Raw genomic sequence first — 22239 nt, 5'->3', positions numbered from 1 at the left:
GTAGCTGCCTCCACAGCTCTTGAGCTTTAGTCCAGTATCTACCTCACTCATAATGTAGTTGCCTCCGCAGCTCTTGAGCTTTAGTCCAGTACCTACCTCACTCATAATGTAGTTGCCTCTGCAGCTCTTGAGCTTTAGTCCAGTATCTACCTCACTCATAATGTAGTTGCCTCCACAGCTCTTGAGCCTTAGTCCAGTATCTACCTCACTCATAATGTAGTTGCCTCCACAGCTCTTGAGCTTTAGTCCAGTATCTACCTCACTCATAATGTAGCTGCCTCCGCAGCTCTTGAGCTTTAGTTCAGAATCTACCTCACTCATAATGTAGTTGCCTCCGCAGCTCTTGAGCCTTAGTCCAGTATCTACCTCACTCATAATGTAGTTGCTCCGCAGCTCTTGAGCTTTAGTCCAGTATCTACCTCACTCATAATGTAGCTGCCTCCGCAGCTCTTGAGCTTTAGTCCAGTATCTACCTCACTCATAATGTAGCTGCCTCCGCAGCTCTTGAGCTTTAGTCCAGTACCTACCTCACTCATAATGTAGCTGCCTCCGCAGCTCTTGAGCCTTAGTCCAGTATCTACCTCACTCATAATGTAGCTGCCTCCGCAGCTCTTGAGCTTTAGTCCAGTATCTACCTCACTCATAATGTAGCTGCCTCCGCAGCTCTTGAGCCTTAGTCCAGTATCTACCTCACTCATAATGTAGTTGCCTCCGCAGCTCTTGAGCTTTAGTCCAGTATCTACCTCACTCATAATGTAGCTGCCTCCGCAGCTCTTGAGCTTTAGTCCAGTATCTACCTCACTATAATGTAGCTGCTCCAGCTCTTGAGCTTTAGTCCAGTATCTACCTCACTCATAATGTAGCTGCCTCCGCAGCTCTTGAGCTTTAGTCCAGTATCTACCTCACTCATAATGTAGTTGCCTCCACAGCTCTTGAGCTTTAGTCCAGTATCTACCTCACTCATAATGTAGCTGCCTCCGCAGCTCTTGAGCCTTAGTCCAGTATCTACCTCACTAATAATGGCTCTTGAGCTTTAGTCCAGTATCTACCTCACTCATAATGTAGCTGCCTCCGCAGCTCTTGAGCCTTAGTCCAGTATCTACCTCACTCATAATGTAGCTGCCTCCGCAACTCTTGAGCTTTAGTCCAGTATCTACGTCACTCATAATGTAGTTGCCTCCACAGCTCTTGAGCTTTATTCCAGTATTTACCTCACTCATAATGTAGTTGCCTCCGCAGCTCTTGAGCCTTAGTTCAGTATTTACCTCACTCATAATGTAGTTGCCTCCGCAGCTCTTGAGCCTTAGTCCAGTATCTACCTCACTCATAATGTAGTTGTCTCCGCAGCTCTTGAGCTTTAGTCCAGTATCTACCTCACTCATAATGTAGTTGCCTCCGCAGCTCTTGAGCCTTAGTCCAGTATCTACCTCACTCATAATGTAGCTGCCTCCGCAGCTCTTGAGCCTTAGTCCAGTATCTACCTCACTCATAATGTAGCTGCCTCCGCAGCTCTTGAGCCTTAGTCCAGTATCTACCTCACTCATAATGTAGTCGCCTCCACAGCTCTTGAGCTTTAGTCCAGTACCTACCTCACTCATAATGTAGCTGCTCCTTAAACTGAAAACTACTTCAATAGCTGTAGGCCAACTATCATCAGAATACCTAAAAATGGCCCCAGAAGTCATAGCCTTCCCTGTGTCCATACTAATTAATAGGTCCATAAAGGAAAGATACGTCCCATCACTGTGGAAATAATCCTACATCATATCACTGCACAAAGGTGGCACATTTATAGAGTTTAATAACTACCAGTAGTGATTCTCTCCATAATATTAGAGAAATGCATCCATATGCAGCTGATGCAATACCTAACCTCAAATAACCTGATGTCAGAAACACAACATGGCTTTGGACCCCAGCACAGCACCACTACTGCACTACTATATGTTTCCAGTATAATAAACCAACATAGAAACAATGGCCTGCTTATGTCCACCATGTTCTTAGACTTTCCAAAGGCATTTTTGATACTGTCTCACAGCAGCAACTGCTCATCCATCTGTCCTCAATAGGACTTTCACAATACTCCTTGTTGTGTTTTTTTAGCTACCTGTCTGGAAGGCAGCAAGCCGTAACCTACTCATCTTTTCAACCAGTTACTACCGGTGTCCCTCAGGGGTCTATCCTGGGTCCTGTACCATTTAATATATTTATTAATGACCTCCACATCTCCACTCACCATGCAAGTTTAGTTCATTATGCAAATGACTCAACATTAATATGTGCAGCCTCAACAGTAAATGAGCCCCAAGACATTGCCCAAAAATCTTTCTCCTCCGTAGAAGGCTGTCTGAAAGAATCAAACCTCCTACTCATCCTCAAGAAAACTAAGTTCTTGCTTTTTACCTCAAAAAGTTGCCAAAATCAAAAGCAATCTTTTACCATAAAGTCAGCAAATAATACTGTCATTGAAACTGTAACTCACAGTAAACATATAGGTGTTATAATAGATGACAATCTCAAATATGACCAGCATACACTGCACACCATTAAATCTGTACACCAGAAACTAGGCTCCCTTTATAGGATCAATGGATTCCTTACAAATACTTCAAGAAAAACTCTAGCCACCACCTTCTTATTGCTGAAAGAAAATTCCTCTTGCTGCGATAAAATGGCTGCATTTGTTGCCATTTTCCCTCATAGTGCCTGCTATTGTCTTAACTTAAAGAACTTAAACGGGCTTGACTTACACAACTACCTGATATATCCACAACTAACGACAGTACAAAAGCTCATTCATCGTCCAGAAACATGCCCTTTACTAGAAAACGTAAAACCGTATTACTAAAAAACGTAAAAACGTATTACTAGAAAACGTAAAAACGTATTACTAGAAAACGTAAAAACGTATTACTAGAAAACGTAAAAACGTATTACTAGAAAACGTAAAAACGTATTACTAGAAAACGTAAAAACGTATTACTAGAAAACGTAAAAACGTATTACTAGAAAACGTAAAAACGTATTACTGCTACACTGTCCACCGAGGGACCTCCACTCTAGAAACAAATTCTTATTACAAATAAGTCGCGTAATGTTGCAGAAGACTCTCTACTCCCATTGCATTGCTAAACTCTGGAATTGTATCCCCACACAAATAAAACTCTCCAGCAAACTCAGTAGATTAAACCCACTGCTTAAACAACATCTTAACCAGTCCTGGTCCTGCACATGCTCATCACCAGGGTAAGACTCTGTGCTCACCAAATGATATTCTCCAAATACTCTGCTTAAACAGAATGACATACTATACCAACCTCTCTAAAATCTTAGAATGTCTAAATGTAATTATTGTTTGCATATAAATGTAAATAGAAATGTAACTGCTCTGTGTTTAACTGGAACTTAGTATAATGCAATGTAAGCAAATGAAGTTTTTCTCTCCAGGCCTCTGCTGAAAATGGGTTTTACCCAGTCAGACTTTCCTAGTAAACAAAGACAAATAAATAAATCATTTTAAGGTTGTATGAGTATGCAAACTATCAAGGTGTGAGATCAGTAGTTTGGAGAAAGAAAGTTTGGAAAAATTTGAAAAGTCTTTTTCTTAAACACTTTTAATGCTCAAAGCTGAAGTTGTTTGTTCGTTAGTTATCAGTGAAAACGTCAGGGCACGGGAAAGGTGAAGAGTTACAAAAGCCGTAGCCGGAAAGGGCAATGAAGACAGTCAGGTTCGTAGCATTTACACAATTTAAGGTGGTACAGTTCTAGCACATTACCCCAGTGTCATTGCAAAAGTCTGGACTGGGAAGGGATGTCATTTGTTGGAGATGTGACACGAAAAGAGTGGGTTACTTACATTTGTTCTAGCTCTACCCTGCATCCTCAGGAATATAGCTGTGTGTGATAGATGCCCTTCAATATGCATTAGCAAACAATTTATGTCCCCCAAGCAATGCACATTTCTGACAGTTTTGTGATGGATTTATATTATAGCATTGAGTTTTCGGAAACTTGACCATATGGTCTCAATCATATGAATTAAAGAAAAAATAACAAATCTACATTTTTGCAAAGGGGCAAGCCCCTGCAAATTATATATACCAACTCAGAGATCACACCACTCCATGTTCAAATCACCTCGGGCAAGATCCCCCTCTATTACCCATGAAACCCATACCATGTATTTAAACTTATTGGAAATACCTGGGTCTATATCAGAACATCGAAGTATTAAAACTTTGAATGTTCTGATATCGAACACTATTCAGCGAATGCTAAGAATAGCGAAGCTGCAAAACAGCAAATTCTTTCTTCGGGAAAGAATTCGGTTGGCCATTTCTGTGGCTTCACTATTCTTAGCGCTGTGGTGGAAAGTTACGGGTTGGGTTCAGGTAAGTGTGCGATTGTTTGTACGTTAGGGTTAGGGGTGGATTAAGTGAGTTAGGGTTAGGGCGCGGATTAGGCGTGTGTGTGATAGTGACAGACTTTATGGTTAGGGGCAGTTTAAGTGAGTTAGGGTTAGTGCATGGGTTAGGTGAGTGTGCGATAGTGACGGAGCTTAGGGTTAGGGTTTGGGTTAAGGTAAGTGGGTAGTTAGTAGTGTATGTTTACTTTAGTGTAGCGTTAGATGTAGGAATTTAAGTGTATGTGTGTGGTTGCTGTTTGTTTGATGTGCTTGTGTTGTGTGCATGTGTTTCGGAGCAGCAATTTTATTTCCATGGGAAAAAATTTGCTGTTCTGAATGTTCAATATTTTCATGTTTAGATGTTTTGGGGCCGATAACATGATATAAACGCAAACACTCACCCTCCAACCCGATGTTGTATTCATGGGTGACTGTAATTACATCACTATTAACTGTGAGTCCTACACAACACTAAATGTACAGGCACAGAAATTCCTGGATTTTGTAAACACAAACTCCCTGGACCAGATTATCCATACACCAACCAGAGGTGCAACCATACCAGATGTGGTCCTAACTAATATTGGAGTAATGTCTCCTCTGGTAAGGTCAGAGCACAAAATGGACTCCTTTGTAGTAAAAATAAAACCTGGAACCCCAGCCAATCCTAGAATATTCAAGAACTACTCTATGGCTAACTTCCTGCTATTAAGTGTTAACCTGGCAAAATTTCAAGCCCCCATAAATGCTGAGAACACTGCTGCCTATGCAAAACTGTTCACAGAAACCCAAGAAGTACAGAACTAACTCAAAAAACAAGCCATCCTGGTGGAATCACAAAATCAATAGGCTGTATAACAGGAGGAAGAAAACCATGGCAAAAATTAGGAGGTGTAGCGCACAGCAGGATACAAGCACTCTCATCAAACTAAACACACAACTCAGAGGGCAAATAAAGTCTACCAAAGCCAAATTTGAGGTAAGTTTGGCCTTCCGAGCCAAGGACAACCACAAAGCATCCTTCAGCTATGTCCGCAGCCTGAAAGACAATACACAATTGTGTGCAGAGCTCATTGTAAATGGAGCCACCTATACTGAGCCAGAAGGTATAGCAAACTTAATGGCCAATACATTTAACTTTACCACTCTCTACCCCTCAAACTTCTCTCAGAAAATACCATCAAATATAACTCCCCCTGCTATCACTAGGGAACAGGCCCTTAATGCTCTCTGTAAGGCCAAGAACAATGCATCAGTCTCAGAGTTGGTATATATATAATTATCAAAGGGTGTGGGAGTGCAGGGGGTTTGCCTTTACCCTACTATAGTGTGATTTTAGATTTGGTATATCTAATTAGCAGGGGGTGTGGGGGTGCCGGGAGGCTGCCCTTACTGCACTGTAGTATAATCTCAGAGTTAGTATATATAATTAGCAGGGGACGTGGGTGTGTGTGACAGTTTCCTGTTACCCCACTTTAGTGGGATCTCACAATTGGTATATATAATTAGCAGTGGATGTGGGTGTATGTAGGGGTTTGCCGTTACCGAACTGTAGTGTGATCTTACAGTTACTATATATAATTAGCATTGGTGTGTGGGTGCAGGGGGGCTACACTTACCCCACTGCAGTGTGATCTCAGAATTGGTATATATAATTAGCAGGGTGTGTGGGGTGCAGGGGGTTTGCCCTTACCCCACTGTAGTGTGATCCCAGAGTTGGTATATATAATTGGGGGGGGTGAATGGGGGGGGGTTGCTCCTTTGGTATTTATATAACATAGTTTTGTGGTTTTGCCAATAAAGTTGTTAAAAACAAAAAAAAGTTTTGCAGCTTGAGTGTGTGTGTGTGTGTGTGTGTGTGTGTGTGTGCATACATGTTTTGTGTGTGTGTGTGTACATGTGCATACATGTGTGTGTGTGTGTGTGTGTGTCCCCATGTGCATACATGTGTGTGTGTGTGTGTGTGTGTGTGCGCGCGTGTGCATGTGCATAAGTGTGTGTGTGTGTGTGTGTGTGTGTGTGTGTGTTGTATGTGCATATGGGGGGTACACTATACATCAGGGATACTCTTCTTAGCATGCTGTAAAGGCACTAAAATGATTCAAACCCTGCACCCTCCCAGCTCTGCCAGGATATCAGTCCTCTACACCACCACTAGATATCAGAGAGTCTTGAAAATATTACTTGATTTTTAAAAATGTAAAGTGAAAGGGGGGTTTCTAACCTTGTACAGAAAGCAGGAACTTTACCACATCTGCTAAGTAATATATTAGTGTATTTTTTATGTTACTTAAGAAGTATAAATCTCTAATGTCTGGTATGATCCAATGCTTGCAACAGTACATGAGTTACAAAGGACAGTGGGACAAGGTTTCAGTACAAAGCTGGGAGAGCACTAGATGACAGCTGTAAGATTATTTAACCTGTAACTTGCACTCACTAAGAAAGTTAATAGACCAGCAGCTCTAGCATCACTGTGAAGTACAGATACACTAACAAGAATAAAAATGTAATTCCTGACGTTACTAACTGACTCTAAGGATCTGTCATTGCAAGGCAGGGACAAATAAATATGCATAGTCATCAGGCTGCTCTAATCACTCAAGGACACCTAAGAGAAATGTGGCATGCGTGTGTGTGTGTACGTGCACACATATTTGAATCTGGTCATGTATGTAGGAGAGTGAATGAGGGAGGGTGCCTGTGCCAACTTGATTCATTTGGCCACCGGTAACCCCTGTGGAAAGCGTTGCTCTGCAGTCACAGTAGTTAAAGGAGATTCCAAGGCATGCATATTAGCAGATAAAGAGCTCTTTCCTCAGTGCAGTAAATGTGCCACTGAATTGCATTTTTTCAAACTGATTCAGCACCGTTATATAACAGCTGTTTCTGGCAGCAGGTGAGATGTCTCTGAATCCTTGGGAATGTATGACAAACTGTATAATTTGGGTTCACTGATTTACTCATCTTGCAGAGTTTGCGTTTCTCATTACGACGTACACAAGAAGAGATATGTCTTTTATTTGCTACACTTTTGTATGCTTTCAGAATCCAAACTCTAGTCTGTTATTGCACGCACTGGGTAAATGTGTTTCTGTGTATTAACTAGTGTATAAAATCTGCATTAGCCTAGTGTTAGTATTTTTGTGTGAACATAAATTAGATTTCATTGTAATTTGTTCCTTCTGTTTTCAATTCAGCTGTTATCTGTTATTTTGTGCCCCTGCCTCTCTTTTTTGGATGACTTTTTCTTTTGTTAATGTTTTTGTTTTGTTTTTCAGTTTTTCTTTACTTTTTTCTTGTATTGCTTACTTGCTTTTCCTGTCTTCACCTTTCTTTTTTCCCCACCAGGCAACCTGGACATGACTAACTTAGCTTATGATGTAGACACCTATGACATAGATGCTGAAGAGATTGATCCAAACAACCGCTCCCCTAAAACTAGCGTTAACAGTGTCACCACACCCCAGTCCAATGCAAAGCGAATGCCCTTTTTTAAGAAGGTAAAGCAAAAAGCACTCCCGCTGTAGAACCTCTGGTTTGTTGCGTTGTTCCTACTCCCCTCCCCCCACTGTGACAACAGCAAGCTCTCTTATCTAACTGTGCTTTTTTAACAATAAGATGGGCAAACTGCTGTGGTTGATGGAAAACATTTGTATATTCCACTAATTTGTACTGCAGGTATTTCAAGGTTAACTTAAAAAGCAAACCAGGAGGCAGCATATCTTTACGATTATTTCAAAAGTTCATGTTAAACTACTGAATCTCCTGGATTATTTCATCTGATAAGATGAATACATATGCTTCTCATAGGCTTGCATTTTATCCTGTGATTTTTTTATCACACTGTTATTTTTTCTTATAACGTTTCATTGTTTATCGCTAAGATGATGGAGTAACGGTGAAGAATGGAAGCAGCATTTCCTGCACGATGTACCAAATTAATATTTTTGTTCACAAGAGACTTGCGTTACTTCCATTATTTTTTGTTGCTGCTGTTTAAATATTGAGAATATTTGAAATACCTTATGATATATTCAGATAATCACAGTACTTATTTAAACTACATGAATGCATTAATTATAATCACAGTGTATGGAATATGTTTTCAGGTCCCTAAACACGTCTTCAATGCAATATACTTTACCTCACTTTGGACTTGTTTGAATTTGTTTTGCTATGTTGCAATTATTTACTGACGTATTTCTTTGTCAAAGCATTTGTGTGATACTTAGTTTTTCCGTATGATGCTTTGGTTAATGGACATGAAGTTTATACTTTTGGAATAGAAGTATGTAATGCATATGCATTAACTGTCTTGTTAAGATAAGGGTGACTAATGCTATATTCTGTTTTTATTGGCTGTAGACCAGACATTTTTGTGTAGCTATAATGCCTTCCCCCCAAAAAAAAGCATATTTAGCTTCATATGGGCATGTCAGTACACATTCACTCACTCTCTCACACACACACACACACACACACACACACACACACACACACACACACACACACACACACGCACGCACGCACGCACGCACACACACGCACGCATGCACACACACACACACACACACACACACACACACACACACACACACTCAGTTTTCTTCCACCTTTTTTTTTAAAGTGATTAGTTGCAAACTCATTCATTAAGCAGTTGATGCCAGGGTGCGAACCTGGAAGCCTTCATCACACCACAGCAGTTAGCTTCCCAAACTTTTGTGTTGATTTGACCTGTAAGTAACAGCATGCCTTGTTATTTCTTCTTGCCTGCCTTTCTCACATGCTGATGTGTGGACAGCCAAGCAGAAGCAAAAATCGGTAAGTTGATGACATTCCTTCATTTAATATACATTTTTATTAAAAAAAAACTTTACAACTAAAAGTTTTGCTTTGTGTATAAAAAAAAACCAGTAGGATAATTCTGCAAAATGTTGTTCTGTTGTGCCTTTTATCCCTCATCCAAAAGTGCAAATTATTAACCAAGGAAAATTCAACCTTTGAACCTTCCCTCGTCTTCCTGAATGCAGCAGTATAGTGAGCGAGAAAGGACTCTCACAAATTAGTTTGTACTGGTCCTTTCAATGCCATGAAACATTTTTAAAAAAGTTTTTTTTTTAATTTATGAAAGCAGAATGATTTCTATGAAATTTTCTTCAGAAGGACTAATCTGATAGTGTTTAACAATCTACAGCTCCTATCAGTGACCAGTTTGCACGTTTATCGATTTCACAGTAGCACTTGTGAACCCTGTAGCAGTACTGCCCATGTGAGCATGCCACAGATGTCAGTACTGATCGGAGGCATTTTTTTTCTAAATCCTGCTTTTCTTGTTACTATGTCAGCATGGGATACTGCAGCTGTGTATGCAATGGCTTTCATCTGGCAACAAGCCAAATCTATGCAGATCTGCAGTAGTGCAGAAAGTTGTTCTTCACTAGCAGTCACTCCAGCATAGTGACATCACCCCACCACATTCATCTTCCCAGGGGACAGATGAATTTATTGAAAACAGTACCCCACTCCATTCATTAGCCCTATTTTAGTATGAAACATGCATTGTGAAATAAGTAGAAAGGAAACTGTTGGACATTTTGAATGGTAAAGGTTAGTGGTAGGGTGTCCTGTTCCACCATTGGTGTGAAGGTATGACAGCACTTTTGCATCTATGCAAGAATTCTATCAGTTTCAGGAAGCCGCATCTGAAGTGCAGTTGATTGGTGAACATTACACATGCCAAGAGGTGCCCTGTGTAGCTTCAGAGCCAGTATACAGCACTACTATGACATCCTTAGTGACTGAAGTATTGAGAGCTACATCTGCCAAATATGCCACCAGCCACTGTATTCAGAGTGCACCTTAAGGTAGAAAAGGTAGGATGCCATGGTACCTCAGAAGCCATAGGTGATATGAGAGGGGACCATAGGTAACTTGAGAGGGGATCATACGTAATGTGAGAGGGGACCATAGGTAATGTGAGAAGGGGAAAAGCAGTAACCCCAGAGTACTGGCATGGAGTTATATTGGTTACTAATAACTGTCTTGAAGAGCATACAACATGGTCCTCAGTTGTAATAAGTACAGTTTTTTTCCAGCTCTACCCACACAGTAATTAGCATGCTGTGATCTGTAGAACTTTACATTTTTTGATGTGTAATACAGGTAAAGTTATATGCACTGTATTTTTGTGATTGCAATATTTCTCTGTGTATTGCTAATAAACCTTTAAATCCGTATCTGGTATAATTATAATTACCAGCTATTTTAGCTAATGGATATTCTGCACTTATGAATTTAATAGTTTGCCACTAGAAGATGTTTTTCGTGTTTCAGTGTTACAGTCATTACATTTGGGTAATCTGCTGGCAGGTTGCCCTCAGTCGGCTTGATTAACAAAGTCTTGGGTCCTGCGTCGGTTGCTGTCCCTTCTTCCATGACGTCAGGTTGTCAGTGGTATAAAACATGCAGCCGATGCCATTACATCAGTCTTCCTTGCTGTGTGGTGCCCGAAGCAGAAGCAGTTCGCATGTGCCAGTCGGCCGACTCCTGAAATTTTCATTTTCAAGTTTCAGAACTGAAGTCTTCAATTTAAAGCTAAGTACCCCATTGGAGAAACTTTTTCTTGCTCCTTACCGATGTCAGTAAAAGTTAATAATTTTATTACTTGTGGAAAGCAAATACCTCATAAAGATTTTCATTCGTACTGTATTCCTTGCCTAGGCCCTGACCACGACGTACCTTGCTGTCGGTTTTGTGCTTTATTTAATCAGTGCACTATCCATCGTCGGTACATTTTTGCCTCTAAGTATTTCGGTTCTCGGTTTAATTATCCAGAAATGTCGTCGATTAGCCATCCAACTACCGGTATTCCGAAAAAATGCAAAGATAAAGACAGAGACAGGCTGCCGAGGTGCAAAACTGCTGACGATGCTTCTCCTAAGCCAGTCGCCAGTTCGCCGGTACTCAGTGAGGTGCTTTTGCAACCCCTGATACCAGCTACTTCTGATTCACAAGCCTCTACTGAGACCCACTCAGAGTCCGGTATGCCGCAAGATGCTTCACCTATGGAAACCGCGGATGTCTCTACCTTGGATGGGTCCAGAGCTGCTGTGCAGGCACTGGCCTCTGAGGGTGTAGTTAGGCCTACAGACTTGCATATTAAACCGACTCCAACTTCAGTGCTAAGGCCTAAATCTCGGTCTATGTCTAAAAAACCGATGCCCAGGCCACATGTTCAGGCCCCTATGCCTAAAAAACAAATGATCAAAATGGCTGAAGATCTAATTACTCTAATCAGGGGTAGTCAACCCCCCCCCCCCAAAAAGACCTAGGGCTGAGCTTGATTATGAATCTTCTGATCAGATTTCTGTTTCTTCTGACTCTTCTAATGACCTGGATTTGTCCATACCTACTTATGAGGATTCTGATGCAGAGGATTCCATTCCCTCTGCTTCCCCTCCTGAGGATTTTTCTTTTGGGGAAACTTTACATACCTTAAGGGAGCATTTCCACTGGGAAAGTCAGGAATTTTCTGATTCAAAAAAGAGGCTTAGGGATTTCCTTCTTCTACCTCAGCATAGGCCTTTGGCTATACCTCCTGTACTAGACATTGTTGATGTCTTTTCAGAATCCAGTATGGCCCCTGATTCCCTGCCTCCGGCTCCTAGTAAACCTGACAGATACTACAGGGTTCCTGAGTCCCACAAGTTCCTTTTCAAAAATCCTGTTGCAGATCCAGAAATAATTTCTCAGGGGCCCAAGGGCATTAAGGCTTCTACTGATAGAGACTCCAGGGTGCTGGAAAGATGGGGTAAGAAGGTTTATACTCCTGCAACCTTGGCAATCAGGGCTTTAAACTGCCAATTTCATATATTAAAATATCAACAGCATACGATTGGACTGCTTAAACAGAAAATGATGTTGATTCCTGACTGTGTGGAAAATAAAGATTTATTGCATTCTGCTGAACAAGTTGGAAAACATACTTTGCAATGTGGTTTTGATTCTTTAGCGGTCTCCTGCAGGGCTGCTGTTACTGGGTCTGTGCTTTGAAGGCATGCTTGGCTTAAGGAGCAATCTTTACCTGATCATGTTAAAGCAAAACTGTTGGATGCTCCTTTAAATCAGGACTGCCTGTTTGGCAATAAGGCTGAAGAAGTTCTAAAAAGATGGAAAATAAAGCTAAATCTATGCAAACTGTTAAAGATTTTTTACAAGTGCAACCTCCAAGATTTAGTAGGCACTGGCCTTCTAAGAAATGGTCCTTTCTAGCCCCTTTCAGATCCTCTCAAGTCAAACCCAGACACACCAAAAGCACCAAGTTTCAGTCTCAAGGGACTCTCAGAACTAAGCAATGGGGGCGCCTTCACTTCAAATCTGGAAATAACAAGACACCCCCCTATGGTAAACAGTCTCAATGACTTCCTTTTAAAATTACCAAGCAAAGCACTTACCTTTTAGCCGCCCCTTTGGAGGAAAGATTGCTCTTCATGCAAAGAACTGGGAACTCATAACCCAGGACAAATGGGTTTTAAATATAGTGTCCCAGGGATACAGATTTCATTTCCACACGTTGCCAGCACCAAACAGTTGGCCAGACCTGCCCCATAATCAGTGGGCAGAGGCTCAAAAACAAGTACTTTCCCTCTTAAGCATGGGGGCTATTCACCAGTACCAGAAGAGGAAAAGGGACAAGGTTTCTATTCAGGCTTTTTCTGGTACCCAGAAAAGACAAATCATGGCGTCCAATTCTGGACCTGTCTACTCTAAACACCTTTCTGGACATTCCAAAATTCAAGATGCTGACTCTTCACCAGTTACTTCCTATGCAAGGCAAAGATGCCTGGTTGGCAACTCTAGATTTAAAAGAAGCATACCTGCACATCCCAATCAGGGAATCTTGCAGAAGATGCCTCCGCTTCAAAGCAGGCTACTTGCATTATCAGTTCTCTGCACTGCCTTTTGGCTTATCTACTGCTCCCAGGGTATTCACAAAGTGCCTGGCTCCAGTTATTGCATTTTGCAGGCAAAGAAATATTCAAATATATCCATACCTGGATAATTGTCTAATTCAGGCAGAAAACCAGGGCATAATTCTAAATCATCTGGCATTTGTAAAAAGGGTTCTAACTTGTCTGGGGTACACCATAAATGAAAGGAAATCACAACTGGTACCTCTCAACAGATTACATTCCTGGGTGCAAGCTTGAATACAGTTGCCCAGATGGCTTTCCTCATGCCAGAGAAACAAATTCAATTGGTAACTTACTTCAAACAAGTGGCCACAAAAACCCTGCTATCTGCAAGACAAATACTGCAAGCCTTGGGGTTCATGGCCTCCTGCATTCTTCTGATTCCATATGCAAGACTGCATATGAGGAAACTACAGTGGTACTTAAAAAGTCTATGGAGTCAATATTGTCACAGCCTGAAAACAATCCTATCATACCTTGACTATGCCTGGTATTCCTATGGTGGGCAGAGGCCTTCCACCAAAACAAGGGACTGCCATTCACACTACCCCCTGCTGCCCAAACCCTAACTACAGATGCATCAGACTATGCATGGGGGGGGGGCTCATCTGGCAGGAAAGTGCATTCAGGGCAAATGGAAATGCACCAACATATCAATCAAAAAGAAATGTTAGCTGTACAGAATGCTCTGACAGCCTTCAAGGACTACATTCTTCCAGAACAACTAATGGTAAAGACGGACAACACCATGGTTATGTTGTACATAAACAAGCAGGGGGGTACACATTCTTACCTCCTCTGCAGACTAGTCATGGCATTGTGGAACACAGCCTTGAGCTACCAAGTGCACCTACAAGCTCAATTGAATACACTGGCAGATGGACTAAGCAGAATTCTCATGGACCCACACGAGTGGAAGCTGGAACCATGGATTTTCAACATGTTGACAAGCAAATGGGGGAGCCTAGATATAGATCTATTTGCCTTCCCCCAGAACTACCAGTTGGACAAGGTTTACACAAGGACTCCCACAAACAAGCCTGGAAAGTGGATGCTCTGTCCTTCAGCTGGAAAAATCTATAAGTCTATGCCTTCCCCCTGTCTCTGCTCTCCAAAGTTCTGCTAAAAGTCAAACAGGACAAACCAAAAATGATTTTAATTGCTCCAGACTGGCCACGCCAACACTGGTACCCACTCCTGCACAGTGTGTCACAAATATCTCCTTGGCACCTGCCTCAGACCCCTTCCTTGCTGTCTCAGCAGGGGAACCAAATTCTGCACCCTCAGCTTCCAACATTGACCCTTGCAGCCTGGCTAATCACTTAAATTCACCCTCATCATCCCTCAGCAAACCTGTGATGGATGTCATCTTGGAGGTGAGAAGACCTTGTACTAGAAAATCTTATGCTGACAAATGGAAAAGATTCTGTGCCTGGAACCAGTCTTTAGGGATGAGCACAGCAGTGCCCAATTTACCTCAGATTTTGCAATACTTTACTGAGATGCTTCACAAGGGCCTGTCTTTTTTCTCCATTAAAATCCACGCTTCAGCTCACTATAACACAGAACCACCCCTCTTCTCTCATCCCCTTCTCAAGCAGTATCTCATAGGGGCAAAGAACTTGAGACCACCCAGGAGAGCTCCTACCCCTGCCTGGGACCTTAACTTTGTTTTGGAGAAGCTCACTCTACCTCCTTTCAAGCCAGCTGCTACTGCAGACTTAAAATGTATTTCTTGGAAAACAGCTTTCCTTTTAGCAATCACTTCAGCTAGAAGGGTATCTGAGTTACACACCCTTATGGCAGTGGAGCCTTTCATCATCTTTCATGTTGACAGGGTGTCACTCAGGACCAATCCATCGTTCGTACCCAAGGTGGTTTCCAGTGTGGCTCTTATCAGTCCATTCATTTGCCAACCTTCTTTCCTAATCCACAGAACAAAGGGGAACAGATTCTGCATTCCTTGGATGTGCACAGACAACTTAGATTCTACTTGGACAGGACTAAACCTCGAAGAAAATCTGAACAATTTCTGGTAGCATTTTCTGTAGTGGCAGAGGGGAAGGCTATTTCAAAACAAACCATTTCTAAATGGATAAGCCATTGCATTCATTTCTGCTATAAGCACCATGGAAAACCTATCCCCCAGGGGATCAGACCTCACTCCACCAGGGCTGCATCTACCTCTACAGCCTTTCTCAGAGGTGTCCCTACCAGGGATATTCTAGAAGCTGCTACCTGGAGTTCTGTACATACTTTCACCAAGCATTATCATTTACCAATTTTCTCTAAATCCAGAGCTGGCTTTGTCACTGCTGTCTTGCAGGGCCTTATAGCTGGCCCTAATGCTGCATAAACTTCTCCTACCAACCATAGCTTTGGGAATCTACCCAAATGTAATGACTGCAACAGTGAAACACAAAGAACATAGTACAGTTGTGTACACTTACCATAAATGTAGATGTTCGAGTGTATTCACTGTTGCAGTCCTGGTTACCTTCCCTCCAGCCCCCTACTTCTCTCTGGCTATACCTCTACTTTCTTTTACTATGCTTAAAAGCCTTTTTGGTGTATTTGCTTTTGGTTGGAGGTATATTTTTGTGTTTTTAATTTTATTTGCTCCCCATTAGGGGGGCACCTGACATATCTGGGTCAAGAAAAACTGATGTAATGGCATCAGATGCATGTTTTATACCCCTGATGACCTGACGTCATGGAAGAAGGGACAGCAACCGACGCAAGACCCAAGACTTTGTTAATCAGGCTGACTGAGGGCAACCTGCCAGCTGATTACCCAAATGTAATGACTGCAACAGTGAATACACTTGGACATCTACACTTATGGTAAGTGTACACAACTGTACTTTTTAAGTTACTAGTAGAAAGGTAGAAAATTGTCCACATCTGACTGACTCACTTTGTACAACTGTCAACAATAGTAACACCGACTCAATTTATACAACTGTCTACAAGAAATAGCACAAAAAAGCTTGGAGGGAAACTGTTGGCTAGGGTCAGGCTGAGGTCTCAGGTCAGATTGCTTGCTTCATTTCTGAATGAATTCCTAACTAAATGTATTGTAATGTTATCACTTTTGATTCTTACTACCATTCAGTGGGCACAAAGCCTGATGCGAGGCTATTATTGAACATGGTGCTTAAGTGGGGAGCCAGTTCGTTCTGAAGTTCATGTAAAATGCAGCCTGGGATGTTGTCCAGTCCCATGGATGCTGAGTTTTTGGCTTTAAAGAGTGCAGCTTTTACCTGCGTAGTTGTGATTACAGGGACTCTGCATTCTTCCTGTATAGATATGGGCCCTTTAGGGGGTGGGGGGGGAGTTAGCACTGAACCTATCTGCCAGGATGTTGGCAATATCAGTTGGCTCTGTATATTTGTTATCATTGTGCTGTAACTCAGAGCAGATCTGGGTGTTGCCATTGAGATTCTTGACATAGCTATAGAATGCTTTGTGGTTGTCCTTAGAATTAGTGGCAATTTGGTTTTCGTAGCTAGCTTTGGAGGATCTTATAAGGGATCTCAGCTTCTTACTGGGGCTGACCAGGGAGCTCCTCCACTCATGGGATTTTACTCTCTTTTGCAAGTTTCTTCCTTCTGTTGTACAGTTTGTTTATGGCAGGGGACCACCAGATTGGCTTCTTATTTTGGTGGATAGCATCTTGGATCTGTTTGGGATAGCACGATCCATGCACTCTTGTAAGCGCTTATAGAGTGCATTTGTGTAGGATTGAGCAGTTGTAACTGTATTGTCCATCTGCATGGGTGTCATGAAGTTCACCACTTCTGTCTTAAGAGGCATGAAGTTGGCTTTGGAGAAATCTTTTGCCATGGTTTCCTTAATGGGGGGGTGGGGGCGGGATGTGGATATCAAGGGTGATTAGCTTATGGTCGGGTCGAACCAACGAGGAGTTGACTTCAGGTGTGGAACACCCCACTCATGTTGGTAATGACTAGGTCTGGGATATTGTTGCCCCTGGTGGGGGTGTGGATAAGTTGATCCAGGGCATTGGAGTTTATGAATTCCAGAAAGCGTTGAGCTAAGGAGTTGGCACACAGGTAGTTTTCCCAGTTAATGGTGGGGTAGTTGAAGTCGCCCATTATTATGTTGGTTGAACCCTAATATTTTCCTGTACATCAAGAAAAGAGGAGTGGGAATCCTGGGGCATGGTGGGGGATCTGTAGCAAGCTACAATTTGGATTGCAGTTTTGGCCAGAGTTAGTTGCACTTGGATAACCTTGAATTCATTGTGCTAAGCAACTAGCCTGTAGGTGTGGATATCCTTAATGAATATGGACACACCTCCGCCTTTGGTGTTACGGTCCAGGTTACATGGCTGAAAACTGTGGTATGAGTTATAGCCTGGTAGTGCAGGGGTGCTGTCTGGAGCCTTGAACCAGGTCTCAGTCACTGCACAGATATCGATGTTCTCCATTTCAAGGAGTGCCTCGAGTGAGTGCATTTTGAGATTTAGACTTCTAGCATTGATTAGCATTACTCTCAGTTTTTGCTTGCCTGTTCCTGTTATGGTGGAGAATTTGTTATTTGAACCTTGCCTAAAAAAGGCACTATAGGGGCAGCAAGAGCATTAGCCAGTATCCGGAATCCCAGGGGCAACAAGTGCAGGCCATTTGTGGCAAAGCATTGTGGTCTGTCGATCACGTCATGCCAAGCAGACAGATACTGGATCCCCTTAGAATGACACCAGAAGCTTAGCCAATTGTTGGAGTCAATCATTTTGTCCTTGTACTGCGGTATCATTCTGGGTGATATCAGAATGTTACTCAGGGTTAGGGTGGTCATACCTGCCTGGGCTACAAGATCGGAGAGCTCTTCCATGTCTCTTTTCATGTAGTCCAGGGAGGCATGTCTCAGGTCATTCACACCAACATGGACAATGACAGAGTCATATTTTTACTTGTTGTGGAGTGACCTGAGTGCATGGGTTATGTGGCGGATCCTGGCACCCAACAGGCAGCTGACAGTAACCTTCTCTTTGTTTAGCCTGGTGAGTGGGACATCACTGTGCCTGACTATAGAGTCACCTATGACTATTGTGTTGGGTACGTTATTTTGATTATTGGCTATGGTTGAGTGGCACACTGAGTCTGTGGGCTATGTGTCGTTTGGGTTGTGCTGGGGGGGTGGAGGTTGCTTGTGTTTCTGCTTTGGAGGTCTCTATTGCTTAGACAGATTATTATTGAAAGCCTCCGCAAATATTTTTGTGTTATTATGTGTGGATTTTGTTGGTGCGGATTTAGTGAGACTGTGATGAGTGTGATGTGGTGCAAATGTTTACCATCTTCTCATGACTGTCAAGTTCAGTCTTGGTTGGAGAGAGCTTTACCTCTAGTTTTGCTAGATAAGTGCATCTCTCACAGGTTGTAGTGTTGGGTAGTATAAGGAGAGGGTTGTATGTGTACATGAGGCAATTTCTACATTGCCCCAAGATGCCCAGATTCATCTGATAGACAGGAGAGAACACTGGGAGCTGACCCTTGGACATGCCTGAATAAAAAACTATTTTCCTCTAGATAAGTCAGAAAAGTGAGTACAAGAGCTGTTTTTCTCTAAGCAAGTGAGAAAAGTAAGTACAAAAACTGTTTTCCTCTAGGTAATGAGGAAGGTTGAGTGCTGTAGTAATTAGTAGCTTATTTAGTGCTTACGAGTTCTGAACAAGTGCTGAGCGCGAATAAGCAAATTTAAGTGCTAAAACTAAGAATCTGTATCTGCAGTAGACAAGTTACAGGACAGAAACAAGTGCAAATGCAGGCTTTCAAATCAGAAAGCTGAGAGAGATGGGAGAGATTGCCCAAATGGCCAATAACTACAATTTCTGGGCCAGAACCACTCCTTATGTGGTTGACAGGTTACCTAGTGCTTACCACTCCCACTGATAAGCTAGAAGATTTCCCTCCAACACAGAACTGCTTGGGGGGCTCAGAAGCTTACATACAGTCCTAGAGACAGCAAATCTGTATTTGGAACACTAGTTACAGGAAAGGTAGGAAACATGCTTAAGTTTTTTTTTTTTTTTGCAAAATCAGTAGTAAAAACAAAGCACACTTGAGTATGTAGCAATATTAGACCAAACAGTTTAAAAAATGAAATTAAATTAAAAAGGACTAAAAGCAAGTGCAGAAACAGTTTATTAGGTAGAATGTGGTAAAGAGATGGGACTGGGGGAGTGTCCCAGATCAAATCTACAGTGGGGCGTGCAACTGCAAAAGCCACCAAATTTAAACTACAAGCCAAAAATAGGGAGGGAGGGTGAGTGGGACAAAAATAGGGAGGGAGGGTGGGTGGGACAAAACAGTTTCAACAGAGATCTAAGCAACAACTAACAAACTCAAAAAACAAAAAAATATATACTCAGCTCTGTATATTTGCAGATAGATTGGAAAGCAGTCTCTCAGAAGACAGGTTCCAGCATTTAAATTATTAAATTATTAAATTATTAGTATAAATATATTATAAACAATATTTAAAAAAATATATTTATAAAAAATGTATATTTATATAAAATATATATGTGCTAGCACTGAGAAGAAAGTGTAAAAGTGCAGAAAAAAGGATGCGCAGTGGTACAGCAGTTAGCATTGTCGCCTCACAGCAAGCAGCTCTCTGGTTCGATTTTTGGCTGGGTTGCCTTCTGTACAGAGTCTGCATGTCCTCCCTGCATTTGTGTTAGTTTCCTCGCATGTCACAAAGGCTTGTGTCTGGAGCTTTCCCTCCGGTCCTCCACTGAAAATTGGCTTGTTCCAAGTCAGACTTTCCTGGTAAACAAATGTTAAATAAAGAATAGGTAAAATCCATAAACATAAGCATCTTAATATTTCTACATCGTTTTACAGTCTGGCAGACCTAAATTTTAAAACCGGAACCAGAGAAATATTTTCATTAGGCTCAGAGTTTATTCTGAGGTTCACTCAACGAGAGCAGTTTTTGTCAAATCTTTTATAGGTTCATAGGTTCATAGGTAGGTACTAGGCTATCTGCTCGAAGGCATTTATAAGCCTAGCCAGAATGTGTTGGCTTTCGCCGCCCCCTTAGATTAGTTCCCTGTGCCTCTGTCCAGTAGTGCCACTGAAGTGATTCCCGGGGTAAACTTTCTGTTTCCCATCCACTCGTTAAGGTTTCTCTTGAAGAATGTTAGCGAGGAGCTCTGCCCAATGTAGATTGGAATCTTGCGCCAAAGCATGGGAAGTCCCTGGGACAGGAATCTATCCCTCCAGCACATCCTATTTATTGTTGTGGTGAGGTTTAGATCCCCAGAGCATGTGGCTCGAGGGGATAAGGTTTTCTTTAGGTGGAGCTTGTCCATCAATTTTGGGTTGGACGTGACCTTGTATGTCAGGCAGAGATCACCTCTGAGTAGGCGGTATGCAACCGAGTACAGCTGGAGTTTCTTCAGTTGAGCTGCATAGAGCATCTGTTTGAGGCTAGTGATCCTCTTGGTGAGGTACTTCTGAGGTCTTTCCAGCTGTTGCAGGTGTCTTGTAAGGTACATCCCAAAAGGGGCGTTGTACTCTGTGATGGGTCTGATGAGTAGAGGGGTACAATGACCTCTTTTGATCTGGATGCGAACCCTTTAGTGATAAGATGGGACACATAGAAGGATTTTCTTACCACTTTGGCAATGTGATTATCAAAGGAGAGATTACTATCTACTTGGGTCTCCAGATCCCTTATTACGTCTTCCATATTTAGGGGACTACCACCTATGTGGTAGTTTGTTGGTACTTTGTTTTTTCCAAAGGAGATGACTAAGAACATTTTGGCATTTAGCTTGAGGCCATGATTTTGACACCAGGTATCTGTCTCAGTGAGACCCTTTTGGAGGATGTCTGTGTCAGCCAGAGAGTCAATTATATCCCCTTGCTTGCAATTGTCTGTGAATTTGGTCAGCCATAGTCCTACTGTGCTTGCTTGTACTTCTGAGAAGTATATGCTGAACAGGAGGGGTCCTAGGACTGAGCCCTGGGAAACACCACTTGTAACCAGTTTAGAGTGAGGCCTACCGCCCACAACTCTTACCATGTGTGTTCTGTCCATGAGCCAGTTGGCAACCCATTTTGTGATGTAGGGGTTTATCTTCAGGCTGGTGAGCTTGTCTATAATACCAGAATGGAGAATGGTGTTGAAGGCCTTTGTAAGGTCTAGGTAGGCTATGTGTACCACCTTTCCCTCATTTATAGCCTTGGTAACTGTCTCAAAGAAGTCCACAAGGTTTAGGAGACATGATCTGCCCTTAACAAAGCTGAACTGGGTAGGGGCCAATGTTTGAAGGTTCCCAATGTCTCTGTTAATGAGTTCCATGATGATGCGCTCCATAGCCTTGCAGACCAAGCTAGTCAGGCTTATAGGGTGATAGTTCCTGGAGTCTGTTGTGGCTCCACCTTTGTGGAGTGGAATAACCGTTGCTGTGCTCCACTCTATGGGTACGTAGCCTGTGGAGAGGCTGAGTTTAAACAGTGTGTTTAGTTGAGGGGTTAGTTCATCTTTGCGCTCGTGTAGGACACAGCCTGGGACACCGTTCAGTCCCATTGATGCTGTATTTTTGGCTTTGGAGAAGGCTGTTTTAACCTGAATGTCTGAGATTTCAGGGGCTCTACATTTTTTTGGTATGGTTATGGGCCCTTTTGGGGGTGACGTTTGCACTGAACCTGTCTGCCAGGATGTTGGCGACCGGTCGGTTCAGTGTATTTTGTGCCATTCTACACTAACTCCAAGCAGATTTGTGCATTGCCACTTAGACTCTTGACATAGCTAAAGAATGCCTTGTGGTTATCTTTGGAGTCCTTGGCAATTTTTCTTTCGAAGCTCGCCTTGGATGATTTT

General features: G+C 42.3%; 1 protein-coding gene across 7 annotated transcripts in view; it reads left to right on the top strand.

Moving 5' to 3' along the window:
- Nucleotides 1–22239, top strand: part of CACNB1 (calcium voltage-gated channel auxiliary subunit beta 1) — a 2104836-nt gene that overhangs the window by 1766183 nt on the left and 316414 nt on the right. For 5 of the 7 annotated variants that reach the window (XM_044055371.1, XM_044055372.1, XM_044055373.1 and 2 more), the window contains one exon: nucleotides 7760–7911. In XM_044055371.1, coding sequence (XP_043911306.1) covers nucleotides 7760–7911 — 152 coding nt within the window. Of the gene's footprint in view, nucleotides 1–7759; nucleotides 7912–9212; nucleotides 9233–22239 lie in introns of all 7 variants that reach the window. The other 2 variants (XM_044055375.1, XM_044055374.1) reach the window with 1 other exon arrangement.

The sequence above is a fragment of the Protopterus annectens genome, chromosome 13.part0 (assembly GCF_019279795.1).
Source record: "Protopterus annectens isolate FY-2018-M chromosome 13.part0, PAN1.0, whole genome shotgun sequence".
Taxonomy (NCBI): Eukaryota; Metazoa; Chordata; order Ceratodontiformes; family Protopteridae; genus Protopterus; species Protopterus annectens.
This window is presented reverse-complemented; position numbering and strand designations above follow the sequence as displayed.